A 16,915-nucleotide genomic window follows, 5' to 3' on the forward strand; every position below is an offset into this window, starting at 1 on the left:
CTCTTATGAGTATTTATAGTATGCTTTTTGGTTCATTGATTTATATTCTAAAGTATTGACTAATCAATTTTTGATCAATTTCTCAGTATAGTAATTGAGTTTCTTAGTTTTCGAAGCCCCTATAGAAGTAGTAGTATGCTTGATGTGGAGGAGCACTATTCTACACTGTCACACTTTCTTCTTAATGGTTTTTGTTGTTTTTCTCAATGTCATAAAGCTGTTCATGCACACTTGCTTACTTGTAGAGTAAATCACACGTGTGACCTTCTGGTTATATGACCTATCAATTGGGGTTACTAGGAAATTGACTTTACCCACTTAAACAGTGAGCACAGAAAAGTACCAGCAGCTGAAGAAGTAGTCAATTTACTATGGTGGCAGAGTGATGCTATCAGCCAAATGGTCAGAAAATTGGGGGAAGTTTAAGAGTCCCCAGACCAGCTGGGAAAAAACCCTCCCACTCCCAACTTATACATGACTTCTAAAGAAGGCGGGGGTAGGTCAACTAGCCAGGTCAAAAAATGCCTGGAAATGTGAGAAATTTAATGACGGACAAGTTGACTCGATCCATTAGCTTCTGGGATACTTGCAATGGTTTCAACCGCTGACTTTGTTTTGAAATAACTTTCAACCAGACAGACGATAAGCAGGGAAACACCTTTCTATGAAAGATTCAGTTTCAGGTGCTTTTATTACGTTTTTCTGGGTTAGAGGGTGATCTTAGTAAGCCAGGCAATGAAGCGGCTGTATTCACTTGTGTAAGAAAAAAAAAAAACAACAACACATGATTCCAAACCCCCTATTTCCTGAGCATTTCATCCCCAAGGGACAACTGATCACACCTATTCATTTGAAATAAAATGAAAAAAAAGCTCTGTTATTAACTTCATAACTGAACTTTTGTAAGAACTTCCTGTTATTTTCAAGTGCCTGGAAAACGTCCAACAGAGTGCTCATATGTCCGGAGTTTTATTATGTAATAAATCAATACCAATACACATCTTGCACAGAACTGCTCCCTTGGACATGTCAGTGGGAGTAGTGGGAGTAGTTCCCTTGAATGTTACTTTGAGTTGCACAAATGTTGCCTTGCTCAAGCACACTTACGGCAAATTTCCCACTGATGGTATTCAAACATGACTTTCTTGTTGTAAGGCAATCTACTAACCACAGGAATAATAGTACTCAAGTGACACAATGTTCAAACATTGTCAAATGTTCTGTGATTGAACAGTTACCAAAGGATGTGGTGAAATGGAGGCGGTGACAGCCAAATGGTCACAGAGAATAGTTTGTGGGTGGAAGGATGAAGGGTTAAACCCTCCAACCCATGAGGAAAAACCCTCCCTGTTCCGACAATTACTCAAAAATGTCTTTTTGGTCAATGACCTGGATTAAAATAAATGGTCGAAGACATCAATTAAAAAACCCACAACCCAAAAGAGTGAGAAAAAGGAAGTTAAAGGAGTTAAATGTAAGGCAGATAATCAGAAACTTAAAATGAACTTTTCAAGTGAAAGAAAATGACTGTCAAACATGACCTGGCAACAAAGGCTGTCATTATCTATGTAGATCTGCAACACACTGTTTCGACTGGCATTTAGAATCATGAAGACAATAATAGTTTCAACCACTGAATTAGAATTGAAAGTGAAGCTGGAGGGTGACATTTGGTTTCAATAGGCATGTTTCCATCTATTTGTTGATTAGTTTTTTGGAGATACCTGTAGGATAGGTGCTTCTTCCCTAAAGAGAGGAATTATGAAATCATGAGGAAAAATGTGATTTTCTATTTTCTGGGTTTAGGAAAATAAAATGTATGGAAGCAGAGCTACATAAAAATCATCAGCACCAAAGTGGAACATTTTTCAAGAGTTAAAAGGTTAGTTGTTGACATTAACAAATTCATTCATGCAAACTGAAGACAAACATTTTAAAAATACTGTATAGTCAAACAGAAACCAACCTATGACAGCACAGCTATGACACATCTGCAGATGTCATTTCAGTATCCGAAGGTACCCTTGCTGTGTCATGACGTTAATTAATTCATTTGACCACTTTTGTAAAAGATTGGTAGAAATCGTACAGTCATCACTGCTGAGTAAACAACCCCGTGGAATTTACAAAGAACTCTTTCTTTGCGTATAATTCTAGTAAATGAATTTATTGGTACTGCCACGATCTTAAAGAACATGAAACTCATGAAGGTCATTTTTCTTTTTACAAAAACGCATAACATTTTCCTTGTGTAGTAGTACAGTTTAAATGACCTTCTAGAAAAAAGTGGTTTTCTTAGATTTTTATCCTCACACCCAATCATGCTACTGATCGATATGGGAAGAGGATGACATAACAATAGAAATGGTGAAAAAACAGTGTGAAAGAGGAAAAGAAAACATTACTTTCTATGCTTAAGATACACCTAAGATACTATACTCAATTAGATACTATTGGCCATGGGGAATTTGTGGTGAGACTTAAAACTTCTATGGTGTCATGTCTATGTCTCATTTCAAATGTCAGCTAACATTGAAAAATAACACATTTGTACGACTAAGCATCTGAAAGAAATGAAAGACTAAGAAACAAATGTGAACGTTTTTTTGTTTGTTCGTAACAAGTGATCCAACGATCATCAAAATAGCTGCAAATTAATTTTAACTGATTAATCATTGAGTAAAGTAAAGTTTCTTTTTAGCAATATAAAGATATCAAACAGGTGGAATAGGTTTTAAATGAGAGGCATGCTTCCTGTCCACTCTCCAATGTATTATCTTATATTGACAAAGCAATGAATGAATCAGCACCCTTTCCAGGCCAAGGATGTGTTTGTACGTGTGTATAACTTGGATTATTTTAGTTCAGATCCGTGTTTTCCCAAACGGTAAGCCATAGATGACGAAAGAAGTCCAGCTCCTCCTGAGGGAATGTGATGCAGCCTATAGGTCTGTAGATAGAGAGCAGTACAGCCTGGCCAGACATAACCTCAAGAGGGGTCTAAAAACAGCTAAGGTTGCCTATAGAGAGAAGACTGAGGGTCACTTCACCACCAGGGACCCAGCAAGGGTATGGCAGGGTATCCAGCACATAACCAACTTCAAGAGCAGCAGAGATCTATCCACAGGTAGCGACGCATCTCTGGCTGAAGAACTGAACCACTTCATTGCCCCGTTCGAGACAGGATCTGACTATGCACACACACCCAGACTGACCACAGAAGATCGCACGTTCACCCTACAGACACACAAGGTTGAACGTGTCCTGAGATCTGTGAATGCCAAGAAAGCAGCAGGCTCTGATGGGATCCAAGGCAGGGTTCTCAAGGGGCTCCCAGAGGTTCTAACTGACATCTTCAATCTGTCCCTGGTGCTACTGTCCCGCCCTGTCTTAAATCTGCTACCATCATCCCTGTGCCCAAGCAATCCAACATCACCTCCCTCAATGATTACAGACTCCAATTGTCCCAAAGTGCTTCGAGAGACTGGTACTGGGGCACATGAAGACAACTCTCTCTCCCACCTTGGACCAGCACCAATATGCCTACAGGGTGAACAGATCCACAGAGGACACCTTAAACAATGTGCTCCACACTGCAATATCCCACCGAGAGCAGAAAGGGGGGTACGTGAGGAAGCTGTTTGTGGATTTTAGCTCCGCATTTAATACAATTATCCCACGGGTACTAGTCCAGAAGCTGCAGGACCTGGGTCTCCACAAACATCTGTGCCTGTGGATTAAAGACTTCTTGACCAACCGCCTACAAACACTGAGACTTGGTCCCGACACCTCCCCTGCCCTGACACTAAGCACAGGAGCTCCACAAGGATGTGTGCTCAGCCCTGCTCTATACTCCCTCTACACCTGCTACTGCACACCGATTCACTCCACTAACAAGATCATCAAGTTTGCAGATGATACACCTGGCGTGGGTGTCATCTCAAACAGTGATGAAACTGCTTACAGGGATGAAATCAACAGACTAACAGGTTTGTGTGCAGGAAACAACTTGTCCTTAAACATCAAAAAGACAAAAGGAGCTCATCCTGGACTTCAGACGAAGACGGGATGTGCACCTGCCACTCAGGACGGGAGATCTGGCGGTGGAGAAGGTGAACAGCTTTAAGTTTCTGGGGACCCACATCAGCAATGACATAAAATGGAACATAAACACTACAGCTGCAGTAAAGAAGGCCCAGCAAAGACTGCACTTCCTCAGGATACTGAGGAAGAATCACACCTCTGCCTGACACCCCCCCGCCCCCCCCCTCCGAAAGACAGCACAGCAAGGCTTGCAGGATCATCAACACTCACCCCTCCCATAATGTCTTTACATTACTACCCACTGGAATGTGCTAAAAGACCCTGATGTGCTGCACTACAAGAATGAGGAACAGTATCTATATGTGTACATAGTTTATATATTCCTTTTATTTAAGTATGAGATGTGTGTGTGTGTGAATGACGACTGAGGATGGAGCCGTTTAAAATTGTGTTGTATTGACCCACCCAGATAGACAGTCAGGGTGGGCGATCACACATCCACGGCCCTAAGCCTCAGTACCGGCTCCCCCCAGGGTTGTGTGCTGAGTCCCCTGCTCTACTCCCTGTACACACACAACTGCACCCCCGCCCATCACAACAACACCATAATGAAGTTTGCTGACGACACTACAGTGGTGGGGCCCATCTCGGGGAGGACGCGTCTGCATACAGAGATGAGGTGGTGCGGCTGTCGTCATGGTGCAGAGACAATAACCTCCTCCTGAACATCTCCAAGACCAAAGAGCTGGTAATTGACTATAGAAGGGAAAAGACAGAGATTCCTCCGCTCATCATCAGCGGGGATTGATAGAAAGGGTAGCCAACTTCCGGTACCTGGGAGTCCACATTGAGGAGAACCTGACCTGGAGTGTGAACACCTCTGAGCTGCTGAAAAAGGCCCAGCAGAGACTGTACTTCCTCAGGATCCTCAGGAAGGAGAACATCACACAGAGACTGCTGGTGTCCTTCTACCGAGCCTCCATCGAAAGTATTCTGACATACTGTATATGCATCTGGTACTCCAGCTGTACACTAGCTCAGAGGAAAGCACTCCAGAGGGTCATCACCACTGCTCAGAAGATCATCACTGGAAGACCTCCACCACTCCCATTGCCAGAAAAAAGCCCAAAATATCATAAAAGACACTTCACACCCCGGACACTCACTGTTTGAACTGCTGCCATCTGGGAAACGATACAGACTCATGAATACAAGGACAAACAGACTCAAACACAGCTTTTACCCAACAGCAATAACCACTCTCAACAAAAACAGGAGCTAATGTGCAATAACAAAAATGATTGTATGTTGATGAATGTTCTTGTATTGTCCGTGTGTTGATGTACAGTATGTGTGGAGGGTTGAATGTGTCTAGATATATATTTATTTTATTTTATTTTATTTATTATTTTTTAGTTATTTTATTTTATATATGATGCACTGACTGGAGAGCACTTTTAATTTTGTTGTGCCTGGTGACAATGACATAAAGATCTATTCTACCTCAATGCAATGACAACAAATACAATTCAACTCAATTCAATTCTAGTATTAAAGTTACAGTTGTAAGCAACAACAAACAATACTATAACAGTAATACTGTATAAATGTGTCAAACATGTCAACTGGATAGATACATCCATTTTTTTATCTATACCTGCTTATACTGCACCTATGTGCAATTTAGAGTCACCAGTTACTTTTATCTGCATGTCTTTGGACTTGTGATTTACTAATTACTGTACCTTAATTCCAGAAATGTAGAAAGTAAACAGAAAACAGTGTGGCTGATTCTTTCTTAGCAATAACAAAGTGGAACTGAGTACTACAGCAGCACATTAAGTGTGTTTTCTACATACTTCCTCTATTCCATGAAAAATGTGTCTCACTATTTAATGATGATTATTCTAAGAGAGCAGTACCATAACATTCACTTCCAAGAAAACAATCTAAAATATGTCTGCAGGCATAGATTCCCCTAGAGATTAGAAGAAAATCAAAGAGGAAACATGAATAATAATATGACAGAAGCAGGTCAAAAACATTTCCTGCTTCTCCACAGGCTGCTTAATGTCACGTTAAGTGTTACATTCCTGAATATTCTTAACTTTGAAACCAGAGCTTATGTAGTGGTTCTCAAGTAAAACTGAAAGATTGAAACAGCCAATTTGTCTGTTTTGGAGTAGCTTGGTTCTTTCACACACACATACTATTCTAATCAATACAGTTGTATACACAGTCACTGTTTACATGCTTACCTGCAAGCTGAGGGTTAGTTTTATACTTCAAGTCAATGTTAGGTGCATAACTATAGTGATTGTGTGTTAGGCTCTGGGTGCTTGCAAAAACACAAGTGACTTTAACTTAATATTGTACCTAAATGCATCCTGTGCAGACAAAGAGCACTGAAGCTGCTGCTTTCACTATGCAGACTGTCGAGAATCATCTATGCATCCTTCACATCTATTCCTTTATCATTACCTTTTAGATAAATACACTTAAAGTCACCCTCCACTGTATTTTGGCATTTTAAAGACATTAATGTTGATTAGCCACACTGTTTGCCAAATATTTTTTGACAAATAACTTAATGTTATGTGCAAGATGTAATACATTAAGTATCAGGCACCTGTGTTTCAAACTAAATACTTGATGCAACAACAGATTAATACTTCAAATTGAACACAAAACCAAAATCAGCACAGAAAATAACATTTAATGTGGTTAAAGCAGGAAGGTCAGTAAATCAGTCTGCACTGATCTATAAATGAATGTGGGTGATTCTTACGGTACCTGCTGTCCACAGCAATTTATATTGTATGACAAGCTTCTCTTTCAGTTCATTAAATCCCTGCAGCATCTAAAGGCAGCAGGACAGATACTGTATGTTGGTTAAGGCAGATTCTGAGAAGTGAGCCAGAGAAGTGATGTGTTACTGTGTTATCTTCATTTAATCACCCGAAAACAAATCCAGGCTGCTACGGGTTAACCACACATACCTCTACACACATGAGACTGGTCAATTATAACTCCATATTCTGCTTTTTATGAAGAAGACTTCAGGTTAGAAGGGCCCTCTTCTCCAACTTTCTTGATGCAAAAGTAGTGTCTCATGTTTTGTCCTTGAAAGACACTGCGATGCAAACCTTGTTGTGTGATATTAATTACTAAACTATGTGACCTAGTATGAGGTAAAATACATTCGAATTAATGCTGAAATAGTGTTACTCCAAAATAATCATATAAATGGTTTTACCAAATCAACTTCATGATTTTTTGTTTGTATTGTTATTACAGTAACTAATACATGAAAAATCAATTATCACCACATATATGTAATGTGTACATGTGATCCAGACATTTCCTGCAGAAAAGCTTTCTGTTTGTTGAGCTGTTGCTGAGCAGGTGTGCATGGAGACGCTCACACTCTGTGCACCTCTGCACTTGGCATTTATTACTCAAATTTCAAATGAGTTTGCAAAATATTAAACTGGGGTTGCAATGCATGCTTTTGCAGCATGGTAGACTTGGGCCTGGCAACTGAGGGGGAAAATTTACTTTTGCATTTTTTATATTTACATATAGTGCATTTACTATAAAATAAAAAAGTAGTAAAAGATGTAATTGTTTAGGATAGTTGATCCATGTAACCTTGTCTACAGAACTAATGCTGTAGTAAGTGGACACCTAACACGCAATAATATAACCACCATTCTGACACATCACTAGTGTGTTGGAAGTGAAATCTGATCACCATGGTAATGGTTTACATCCTAATTAACCACACCCCCACTCTACGTTTGAGAAAGAACATTAACCGTTAAAACAGGAAGTAACACAGGCTGGAGGGAGGCTATAAACATTTCTGCTCATTTCCAGTTATAGGTAGCAGATTTGCAGCCTTCCTTCATGTTACTGATAAGTGTTGTGTGGTTGTGACAGTAGAAGGACCAAGATTCGAGGAGCATATCTGCACCTCTATTGTTAAGTGTTAGACACAACTTATGGATAGTTCATCGAGGTAACACAAATAGGTAAATGCACATGTAAACACACAAAATAAAAGCTTATATGCATGAACTCATGTAAACCACATGGGAACTGATTTGCAAATTTGTCTGAGTCAATCTAATCGCTCCTTTTCACATTACTCTGTAGTAACCACGTGCGAGTTTCCAAAACATCATCTATACACCTGTGTCGGTAAAAAGAGGACTATTTATCGCAGTGTGTGGGAAACTGTGCATAGATGCTTGAGAGTGAGTGTGACCGTGCGCTCGTCTCGGTGTTGCTGTGGTTGTCAATGTTTGCATGTGCATGATTGGGTATCATTAAAACTGCACTCTTTCCCAGAGTGTGTGAGAGTATGTGTGAGTGAAAGTGTGTGAGAGAATTACAAATGTGAGTCTGATACTTTATAGTAGAAAGAGTTGAAGTTCCTCTGTTGCTATGGTAGTTAAGCAGTGCCTGTATTTTTTTCTTAGGTTATATTTTTAATGCTCTTATTAGATTGCATTTTGACTTTTATTTATGTCCCAGGATAAAAATGCATATTAGCTACTAAAGTTGGATTTTGAGAGCTGAAGAAGCTTTTATGATAAAAATACACCTCTTTCTTCTGTGTGAGATGATCTCTGTCATCTTGGGTTTGCTGTTTATTCCCTGGTCTGTCTGTTCTACTCCACAGGTGGCTCACTGGCCCAACTGGGTTCATCAGATGCTGTTGTTCTCCAGGTGATAAAGCCTGACTGCAGCTAGCAGCTTGTTTCTCTTGCTTGTTGCTGCTGTTTGCATCTCTCTGTTCTCCCCTCCAGATACTCATTGGTTTGATATAATTGCTGCTTTAGTTTTTTTTTGCTTTCATGTATCTTCCAACACACGCACACCACTTATACATCACATACATCACTGATCCTACTGACTTTCACATCTCATACTTTAAGCTCTAACCACCTTTGATTTGGTTTGATTTGTTTAAATGAAAATCTTTTGTTAAACTTTTTGTTGCTAGGTCATAACAATACGTGTACGTGTGTGTGTGTGTGTGTGTGTGTGTGTGTGTCTTACTGAGGTCTAAGACATCATCAGTCTTGATTAGGTCTTCAGGTCTGGTCAGAGGCAGCTGTGTCTCAGGTTCTCCCTGCAGCTGGAGCGATAATGACCGCAACATGAAGAACACGCGGATTGCCTGTGAGGAGAGGGAGGAGGACACACACACACACACACGTTAATTAATTCACCCATCCGATCTGTAACTGAGAGTTACAACAAATCAATGAATGTACTACAAATAAACCCCATTACTGTAAGAAAACAACGGGTGAGATATCAATCATACAGTCGTTATATTACTGTCAAAATCAGACTTATACATTTTTATCTTTCATCTGAGTGCTTCCAGTCTGGTGTCATTTGTCATCTGGTGTCATTAGCGACGTTTTTGAAAGAACACGAAACCAAAAGAATATAACCTGCTATGAGTTTTATTGTGTAATTACTGAAAACGTCTGTGGAAGCTTGTTTCGCCAACACACACCACCCATGCATCACATACACCACTGATCCCACTGATTCCCACGCCTCGTACGTTAAGCTTACAATTATAGAGAATGTCAGCAATTATGTAAATGTCAACGAGTATTTGTCATAAGTGAAAAGAATTCTAATTGGTTGATTTTTTTTGCCCCAAAGACAAAAAGGACCTCTTTTATTTTCAAGGGATCTAACAACCTGTTGTGTTTAAGAGCCGTAAAGTTCAGACTCAAGTATGACATGCAACACACACACACACACACGCTGAGCTTCAGTGTGTGAATGGACTCACCCTGCGTGTTTTCTCCACGTCTCCACAAGGCAGCCTCTTGACAAAGTCGATGCCCGTCAGCGGGGTGCCCGTGGGTGGCAGCAGTATTGAGGCGTCCATCATTAGATACTCTACATTGAGCGGTTTACTCTGCATCACGCAAACATACATGTGCATTAGTACACACAAGCCCATAATATCACGTTTGTATTTTATGAGCTCTGGTGAATCATTTCTCAAGGAGGAAGAAAAACAAACTGAATATGAAAGGAATGCCAACTAACCGTCATGCTCCTGTATTCATCTTCAAACATGTCCAGAAAGATCTCCTCACCCTGCGATGATGTAACAAAAGTGGAAGCCAATTACAAATAAATTGTAATAAGGTGACTAACGGACAAAACACAGGAAATTTGGATTGAATTCCTAAGTTGTATCCCCTCTATGCTGCTTAAAGCATATGTCCACAGTCCACAGATACATTCACACAATAAGTCCTGTGTATGCATGAAAGCAGAAATAAGCTCCACATAAAAACTATATACACATTTTAGTTATCATACAAGTAGAAAGAGGGATGTTTAATGCACACATCTATAAATTCTTTCTTGATTGAAACTCTGACAATACTTAACAAGCTACTTTTGTATCCTGCAGAGATGATCATTTGTTCAGATTCCCTCTTTTATGCTTTCTTTGTTTATATGCTTTGTCGTATCTCGACTCATCTGTCAGCACAAGCCTGTACCTGCAGACTGTGAATCAGTGTCTGAAGGTACAAACACTCTCACGACGCCTTTACATAAGTAGTTGTCTCTTTAGTGGAGAAAGCATGTTCGATATGTGGTCGTATTACTGCACTGTGATAGACGCCCTATGACACTGCATTCCTCAACAGTTGCACGCAATAGACTGGCAGCTTGCTTAACAAGGACTGTTTCTCATCAGGACGACTATTTCGTAAACATGAAACTGACAGTATCTGCGCTACATGCTCCACTACAATCATCCATAAAAAACGATAGTCAGGGTTGGAGAGGACTTTTTGATTATTTGATCTACTGCCAACAAAACGATGGCGTGCTAAACAAAAAACAAACTGGAAATGCTTGACAGATAAGACAAGTAGTTTGGACATGCATCGTTGACCGTCTAAGCATCGGAGCTAGTGACTGTTTACCCTATAAATATACTCTGGTTCATCTTGTCCATCTCACCATTGTCATACGGCATATCTAGGCTGGAATATTCTGCTTGTTATTCAAGTGTAAATGGAAAAGTACCATAGGTAGAAGTTATATAATGCCAACAAATTCAATGTAATGCTGATTATGGTCAAATTTGATGGTATAATAAAAGAAATTAGCATGTCTGTTAAACGATTAAAGTTTTTTTGAATAGATGACTGTGATCCTGAGTAGATAATGTACTGATAAGAAACAATTAAATTAGCTATGACATATTATATGAAGCACTTAAGCTATTATCCAATATAAACAGCCAATGCTATTACTCATCAATACAAATACACTTTAATTAAAGTTTCATTGTTCAGCTTCTGCTGCTTCCGTGTTCTGAAGAAAGGAAAGCAGCTATACTGTTTTATTGTTCCACTGTGACCATGAACCTACTGTGTATTTTTGTGTTGTGTAAATGTTTCAGAGGAACTATTTGTTGAGTCAGGATTTGAAAATCACCTGAGGCTTTTATTTAAACTGGCTCACAGAACTAGTTCTGAGCAATAATCTAACTAACAGCATATCTTTTGCATCGATATTCTCCTGAATGCTGTAAAGAAACTTTTTTTCTGCCTCTCTTGGCCTCTGTGACTGATTCTAAAACTGATATCTAAAGATAGTCAAAGAGAAACAGAAAACAGCACTGAGAGCATCTAGCCTGAGTGTGTAAGGTCATACAACATTGTACAGTATATACGGGAACACTTTCAGTTTTACCTTTTATACCTTCAAAGAAATGACTCCACTTATAGTCAGTGGATACATGCAAACAGACACACCCACACACTAATAAAATCTTATCTGCAGGGGGTTTCAAGGTATAATATAATAATAATGGTTAAGAAGTGCTTGTAACACCAGAGTGGCAGTCTGCCCGTCTGCCTCTTTGTTCTGATTTTACTGAAGACACACTACTGACTTTGCTTCTGTACAGCAAACAAGGATCAGAACAGCAAACAAGGATCAGAACAGCAAACAAGGATCAGAACAGCAAACAGTTATCATGGTACGACTGGCAAATTAAATCCTATTGTGCTCCTGCAGTTGGAAACAGTGGAAATCTATAGAATTAGATGTGAGAAAATATCAGTCTGCTTGTCTATGTGCCAATAACTTGTTAATATTCAGTCTCAAAGCTATCAGTGTCCGTCGGTGCATTTGCTCACCTTATAGAATCTCCGCAGTAAATGTAGACTTTCTTCTCTGGCACCCTGCAAACACAAACATGACATGATATCAAAATTGTGAAATCATGGCAAATCCAGTCGGGAACTTCCTGTATTGTTACACATGCACAGAGATAAAAAAAAATCCATATCCTCCTCCAATGAACAGGTAGGACACAAAATTAAGTAACTGCCATATAAAATCACATACAATCTGTTGAACTGACGCAAAATCAATCAATCCCTGCATTGTTTGAAGATCTTACTACATTTTCTAGGCCATGTATTTTAAAATGCATTTGAGTCTTAAGTTGTATATTATGGTTTTTTAGTGGACCACCAGTTTAAGATGATTTAGAAAAACGGGTTTTACTCAACTAGATTGTAAAACACATTATGAATATCTATTTAAACAACATTTATTTCCTTTTGACTTGCAGTTTTTACACATAAGCACCATTTACAGCATTGGGAAAAAGCAAAACAATACAATTCATTTGCATTGGACTTTTAAAGAAGAGTTACAGCAAATGTAGGACTTAATTATAACAAAACAACTCTGACAATATATAAATATAAACATACAGTCAACCCTGAAATTATTCATACCCCTTTTGGACATGCCACTTTTTGTTCAAATGTAAATAAAAGCTGACTGAAATATTTTTTTTACCACAATGATGCCTTTTGTACATCGTCTTTTTATCTTCTTGGAGACGCCTGTGTCACTTCCGGTCAAAAAACAACTTGCTGGTTGAATAAAAGTAACTTTAAGTCAAAATTTGCCAGGGGTATGAATAATTTCGGGCTTGACTGTATATCATTGTAAAGAGTGGAGTGAATCACACTCAAATGCGGTGCATAACACCAGATGACTTTTCAGAGGCAAACTCAGAGGAACTGCTGTTACTGAAAAAAAGGATGGAGTCATACCGCATGAGCAACTTCTAGTGAATCCATGCTTATGGCAAATCTGATATAATGCACTGCCAACTCATTCATTCTGTCATTGCTCCTCTATTGTGTCTAGCAATTCCTTTAACTGCACTAAGTGCCTCCATATTGTGTTAATTACACCAAGTATCAGAGAGCTAAGGATAGTAACAGGATGTTTTTCTTGGAGTGATACTACAGTAGAAAGACAGTTGTTTCAGACATGGTAACATTACAACAATGTGAAGCGGTGTGTGATTAACACTGAATACACTAACGCTGGGAATGCCCGCCTGTTTTCCTGTCTGTGAGATTAGTAACTAGTCTGTCTAGTCAGCAATTTTTTCCAAAGCAGGGCAAAAAGTCTCTAAACAAACAAACTAATAATAAAGTTCTCAACTTAACCATTACAGCCAAAGGTCCATTGCTCTAGTTTAAATGGGTTAATAATTAATGTTAAACTGCGTCAGAGTAGGGAAACCCCTCAAGCAGAAAGTTCCAGTGATGTTCATGGTTGATACAAACATTAAGTAAACCCTGTTAGGACAAATGGTGGTAAAATAACCATGAACAGGTTTCACTTCACTTTTATAATGCAGTCAATAATTTCCCCATAAACTTAAAAGAAAATCACACAAGCAGCATCACAACTTCTTCTTGTAAATCCTGTAGCTGTAAGAAAGGGGGTGTGTCAAAACAAAGGGCAGGAAGGATTAGCCTAAAGTGATGGAAGAGGAAATAAAAAAATTTCCCAGAAGGATGAGGAAGAAATGTTTATTTCCAAATTTGAATTCCTTTAAATTTTAAAATAAATATATGAATACCTTGCACACATTCTTTTTTTGTGGACTGAGTATAACATTTCTGCTTTTAATCCATTTTGAGAGAATATATTAGAAAATGCTCAAATTCTCCATAAAACACCACATCAACTAGTCTGGCATGATCTTATATATCACTATTTCATATTAAGTAAAGGTTAACGGAATCTAATTTGGGAATCATGTCAAGTCAAGTCAAGTATATGAAGTGTCTTGTAGTATAAAAGGCAATTTTGTTAAAGTTGTGAAGAAGGTCATATAACAGGAAGTGGTTTTACAGAGAAGGACCCCTGATGATCGTAACTGCTGCCTGAGGTTAGAAGCTCTGAACATTACTCATAAACTGTACAGTAGCTTTCCAATAATTCATTTAAATTAGAAATGCTATTTTATTACCAATAGAAACAAAACTAAAACAATCAAACTAAATACATAAAATACATTTCCCCCCATTAGATGCCATCTTCTAAAAAGGAAAACAAGCATGTATGAATTCTGCTGCATGAAACAGCTGGGAGTGAAGAGCCACCGCCTCAGCCACCTGACCTCTTTAGAATATAATAACATCATCTCTGAACAACCTGACCACTTTATAATATAATATCATCATCTCTGAGCCAGAACCTCTGAACTCATGACGGAGGACTGGAACCAGTTCCTCTCTCTCTCTTGTCCACACATCTTTTAAAGATACCTTATCCAAAAATTCTTATTGTCAGATTACACATTTGTATCAACTGTATTCAAAATAGAAGAGTTATGAGTTGACTTATGAGTTGTTGTTAGGTAAATTTTTTTTCTTCACGAGTAAAATTTTAAGATGAAATTACCGCGATTGTTGTAGTAAAAACTTTTTTTTTTTTCATCACAGAATTTACACTTGAAGAAGTGAGTTCATTTATTAAATGAGATTACAATGATTGTTTCTTGACTGGATTTAAAATATAATATCATTTCTTGTTGTCAGATGTTCCTTTTTCTAAATTGAAATAACATGTGTTCTGTGAACCTTGTTGACTGTCATATTTGATTTTCAGTGTCCATTTCTTCAAACTAATAATGGTGTTTGACTATAGAAGGAACATGGTTTCAGACACATGGAACAGTGTATCAGATTTTTATGAAAATACTGGTAATATCCATTGATGCAACCCAGTGTCCAGTTGGTTGAATGTGTATGTGTTAGAGTAGCATGTGTTTGTGTATGTGTATGTGTACTGTACCTCCAGGCAGGCCAGGTGGACATCTTTGATTATACAGTGGTTTCCAGACAGCACAGACTGCTTTAATAAAAGGCAGCTCAGCTCCAGGGTAGCTAGACGCACTTTACCATCTACACATACATACATATAAATAGAAACATATGAATAAGTCATCACAATAACTCGTTCCATTAACAAAGGAAACATAATGTGTACAATACAAATGTCAAAAATACAATGAAGAATATGTCTATGACACAAAATGTAAACATGGTTTTTGAGCTACATGTTTGATAACATCTTCACACAAAGTTTATTGTAAGAGAACATAAAACATTACGACATTGACAGCAAAATATTGGGAGATAATGCAAAACATATTAATGGAAGACATACTAAAAAAAAAAATCTTGCTGTGGGGCTCTGTATATGTGTATGTGTGTGTGTGTGTGTGCGCGCGTGTGTGTTACCTGGCTGTGCTGCCTGACTCATAACTCTGATCAATCTCTCTGCCAGCACCAAACTGTAGGAGCTCCTCTCCTGCTCTGGGACTGGCAGCTGCAGCCGCTCAAGAAGATCACGGTTTATACCTACAGAGAGACAAACGGCTGTAGGGAAAAGCCTGTATGCAGATGCTGTGACATAAACATCAATACAATAATGTTGTAAGTTTGTTCAAAATTGATATAACCTCACATAGGGTTTATATTAGTAGTATGAGACAAGTATAACAAACTACTATATTTCATTCATTACTGCTAACCTGAACTAGAAATGTTATAAATCAGGTTCATATTTTTACAACAAAACAGTGACAACTAGATAACATAATAAAACTAGCTAGCCAAAATGCTACAATTATCTTAGCCGTGGTTGTTCAAATTTAGGGTACAGAATGTCACAGAAATGAATCAGATGTATTCAGTTCTTTGGAGTCAGTCAAGTCCTGTGAACAGTGTTTTTATGAAACCTCCGATGTGGCTTCAAGAGGCCAAGTAACTGACCATTGTACTGCTGCTTTACTGTACATATGCAGCACAGTTAACTTCATTCATCAGCTATCTAGAATGAGCATGTGTGCGCATATAAATGAACAGAAAGGCCAACCTTTGCTGTGAGAGACAGCATAGAGCAGGCACAGGACAAACAGAGCATGGTAGTCATCAGTGGTGCAGTCCAGGGCACTGTACACCATGTCTAAGAACGGTCTGTAGAGAGAGAGATAGAAGATACCATCAGTCACAATAACTTCTTTCCTTTCATTAATTCTTTCCACTTCAAGACCAGTCTAATGGTTCACTGTGTTCAGATATGTGTGTACATGTACCTGCTCCTCTGCGTATGTGTGCGGGTGGCTGCTGCAGTCTTCTCTTCATCAGTGATGTTCTGCTCCGTCAGCTCTGACACCTTACACTTCTCCATCACCACCATCTCAATCTCTGTGTGCACACATACATGCTTTTTATTTACCTGTAGACATGCTCATATATGTGAAGGTATTTTGTTTTGTTTTGGGTTTTTGTCCATCATAAGGGGGCTATTTTCACCAGTGACTGTGACTTTACAGCCTGAAGTGATTCCTTCTCCTCCTTCACTGGTCCAAATAAAAGACATTGTTCTATCGGTGATTTGTTCATATCAATTAAAAGATACAAATTTTGTTCAAAAACAAAAGAGTTTCCATCAAGTTACAAATTACTGTCAATCC

General features: G+C 38.6%; 1 protein-coding gene across 3 annotated transcripts in view; it reads right to left on the bottom strand.

Moving 5' to 3' along the window:
* Nucleotides 1-16,915, bottom strand: part of clec16a (C-type lectin domain containing 16A) — a 45,860-nt gene that overhangs the window by 10,034 nt on the left and 18,911 nt on the right. For all 3 annotated transcript variants that reach the window (XM_053338245.1, XM_053338244.1, XM_053338243.1), the window contains 8 exons: nucleotides 16,535-16,646; nucleotides 16,315-16,415; nucleotides 15,678-15,797; nucleotides 15,229-15,338; nucleotides 12,252-12,296; nucleotides 10,132-10,182; nucleotides 9,869-9,997; nucleotides 9,112-9,232 (listed from right to left, as the gene is read on the bottom strand). In XM_053338245.1, the coding sequence (XP_053194220.1) occupies nucleotides 9,112-9,232; nucleotides 9,869-9,997; nucleotides 10,132-10,182; nucleotides 12,252-12,296; nucleotides 15,229-15,338; nucleotides 15,678-15,797; nucleotides 16,315-16,415; nucleotides 16,535-16,646 (789 nt within the window). The remainder of the gene's footprint in view (nucleotides 1-9,111; nucleotides 9,233-9,868; nucleotides 9,998-10,131; nucleotides 10,183-12,251; nucleotides 12,297-15,228; nucleotides 15,339-15,677; nucleotides 15,798-16,314; nucleotides 16,416-16,534; nucleotides 16,647-16,915) is intronic.

Source organism: Scomber japonicus, chromosome 18, assembly GCF_027409825.1.
Source record: "Scomber japonicus isolate fScoJap1 chromosome 18, fScoJap1.pri, whole genome shotgun sequence".
Taxonomy (NCBI): Eukaryota; Metazoa; Chordata; class Actinopteri; order Scombriformes; family Scombridae; genus Scomber; species Scomber japonicus.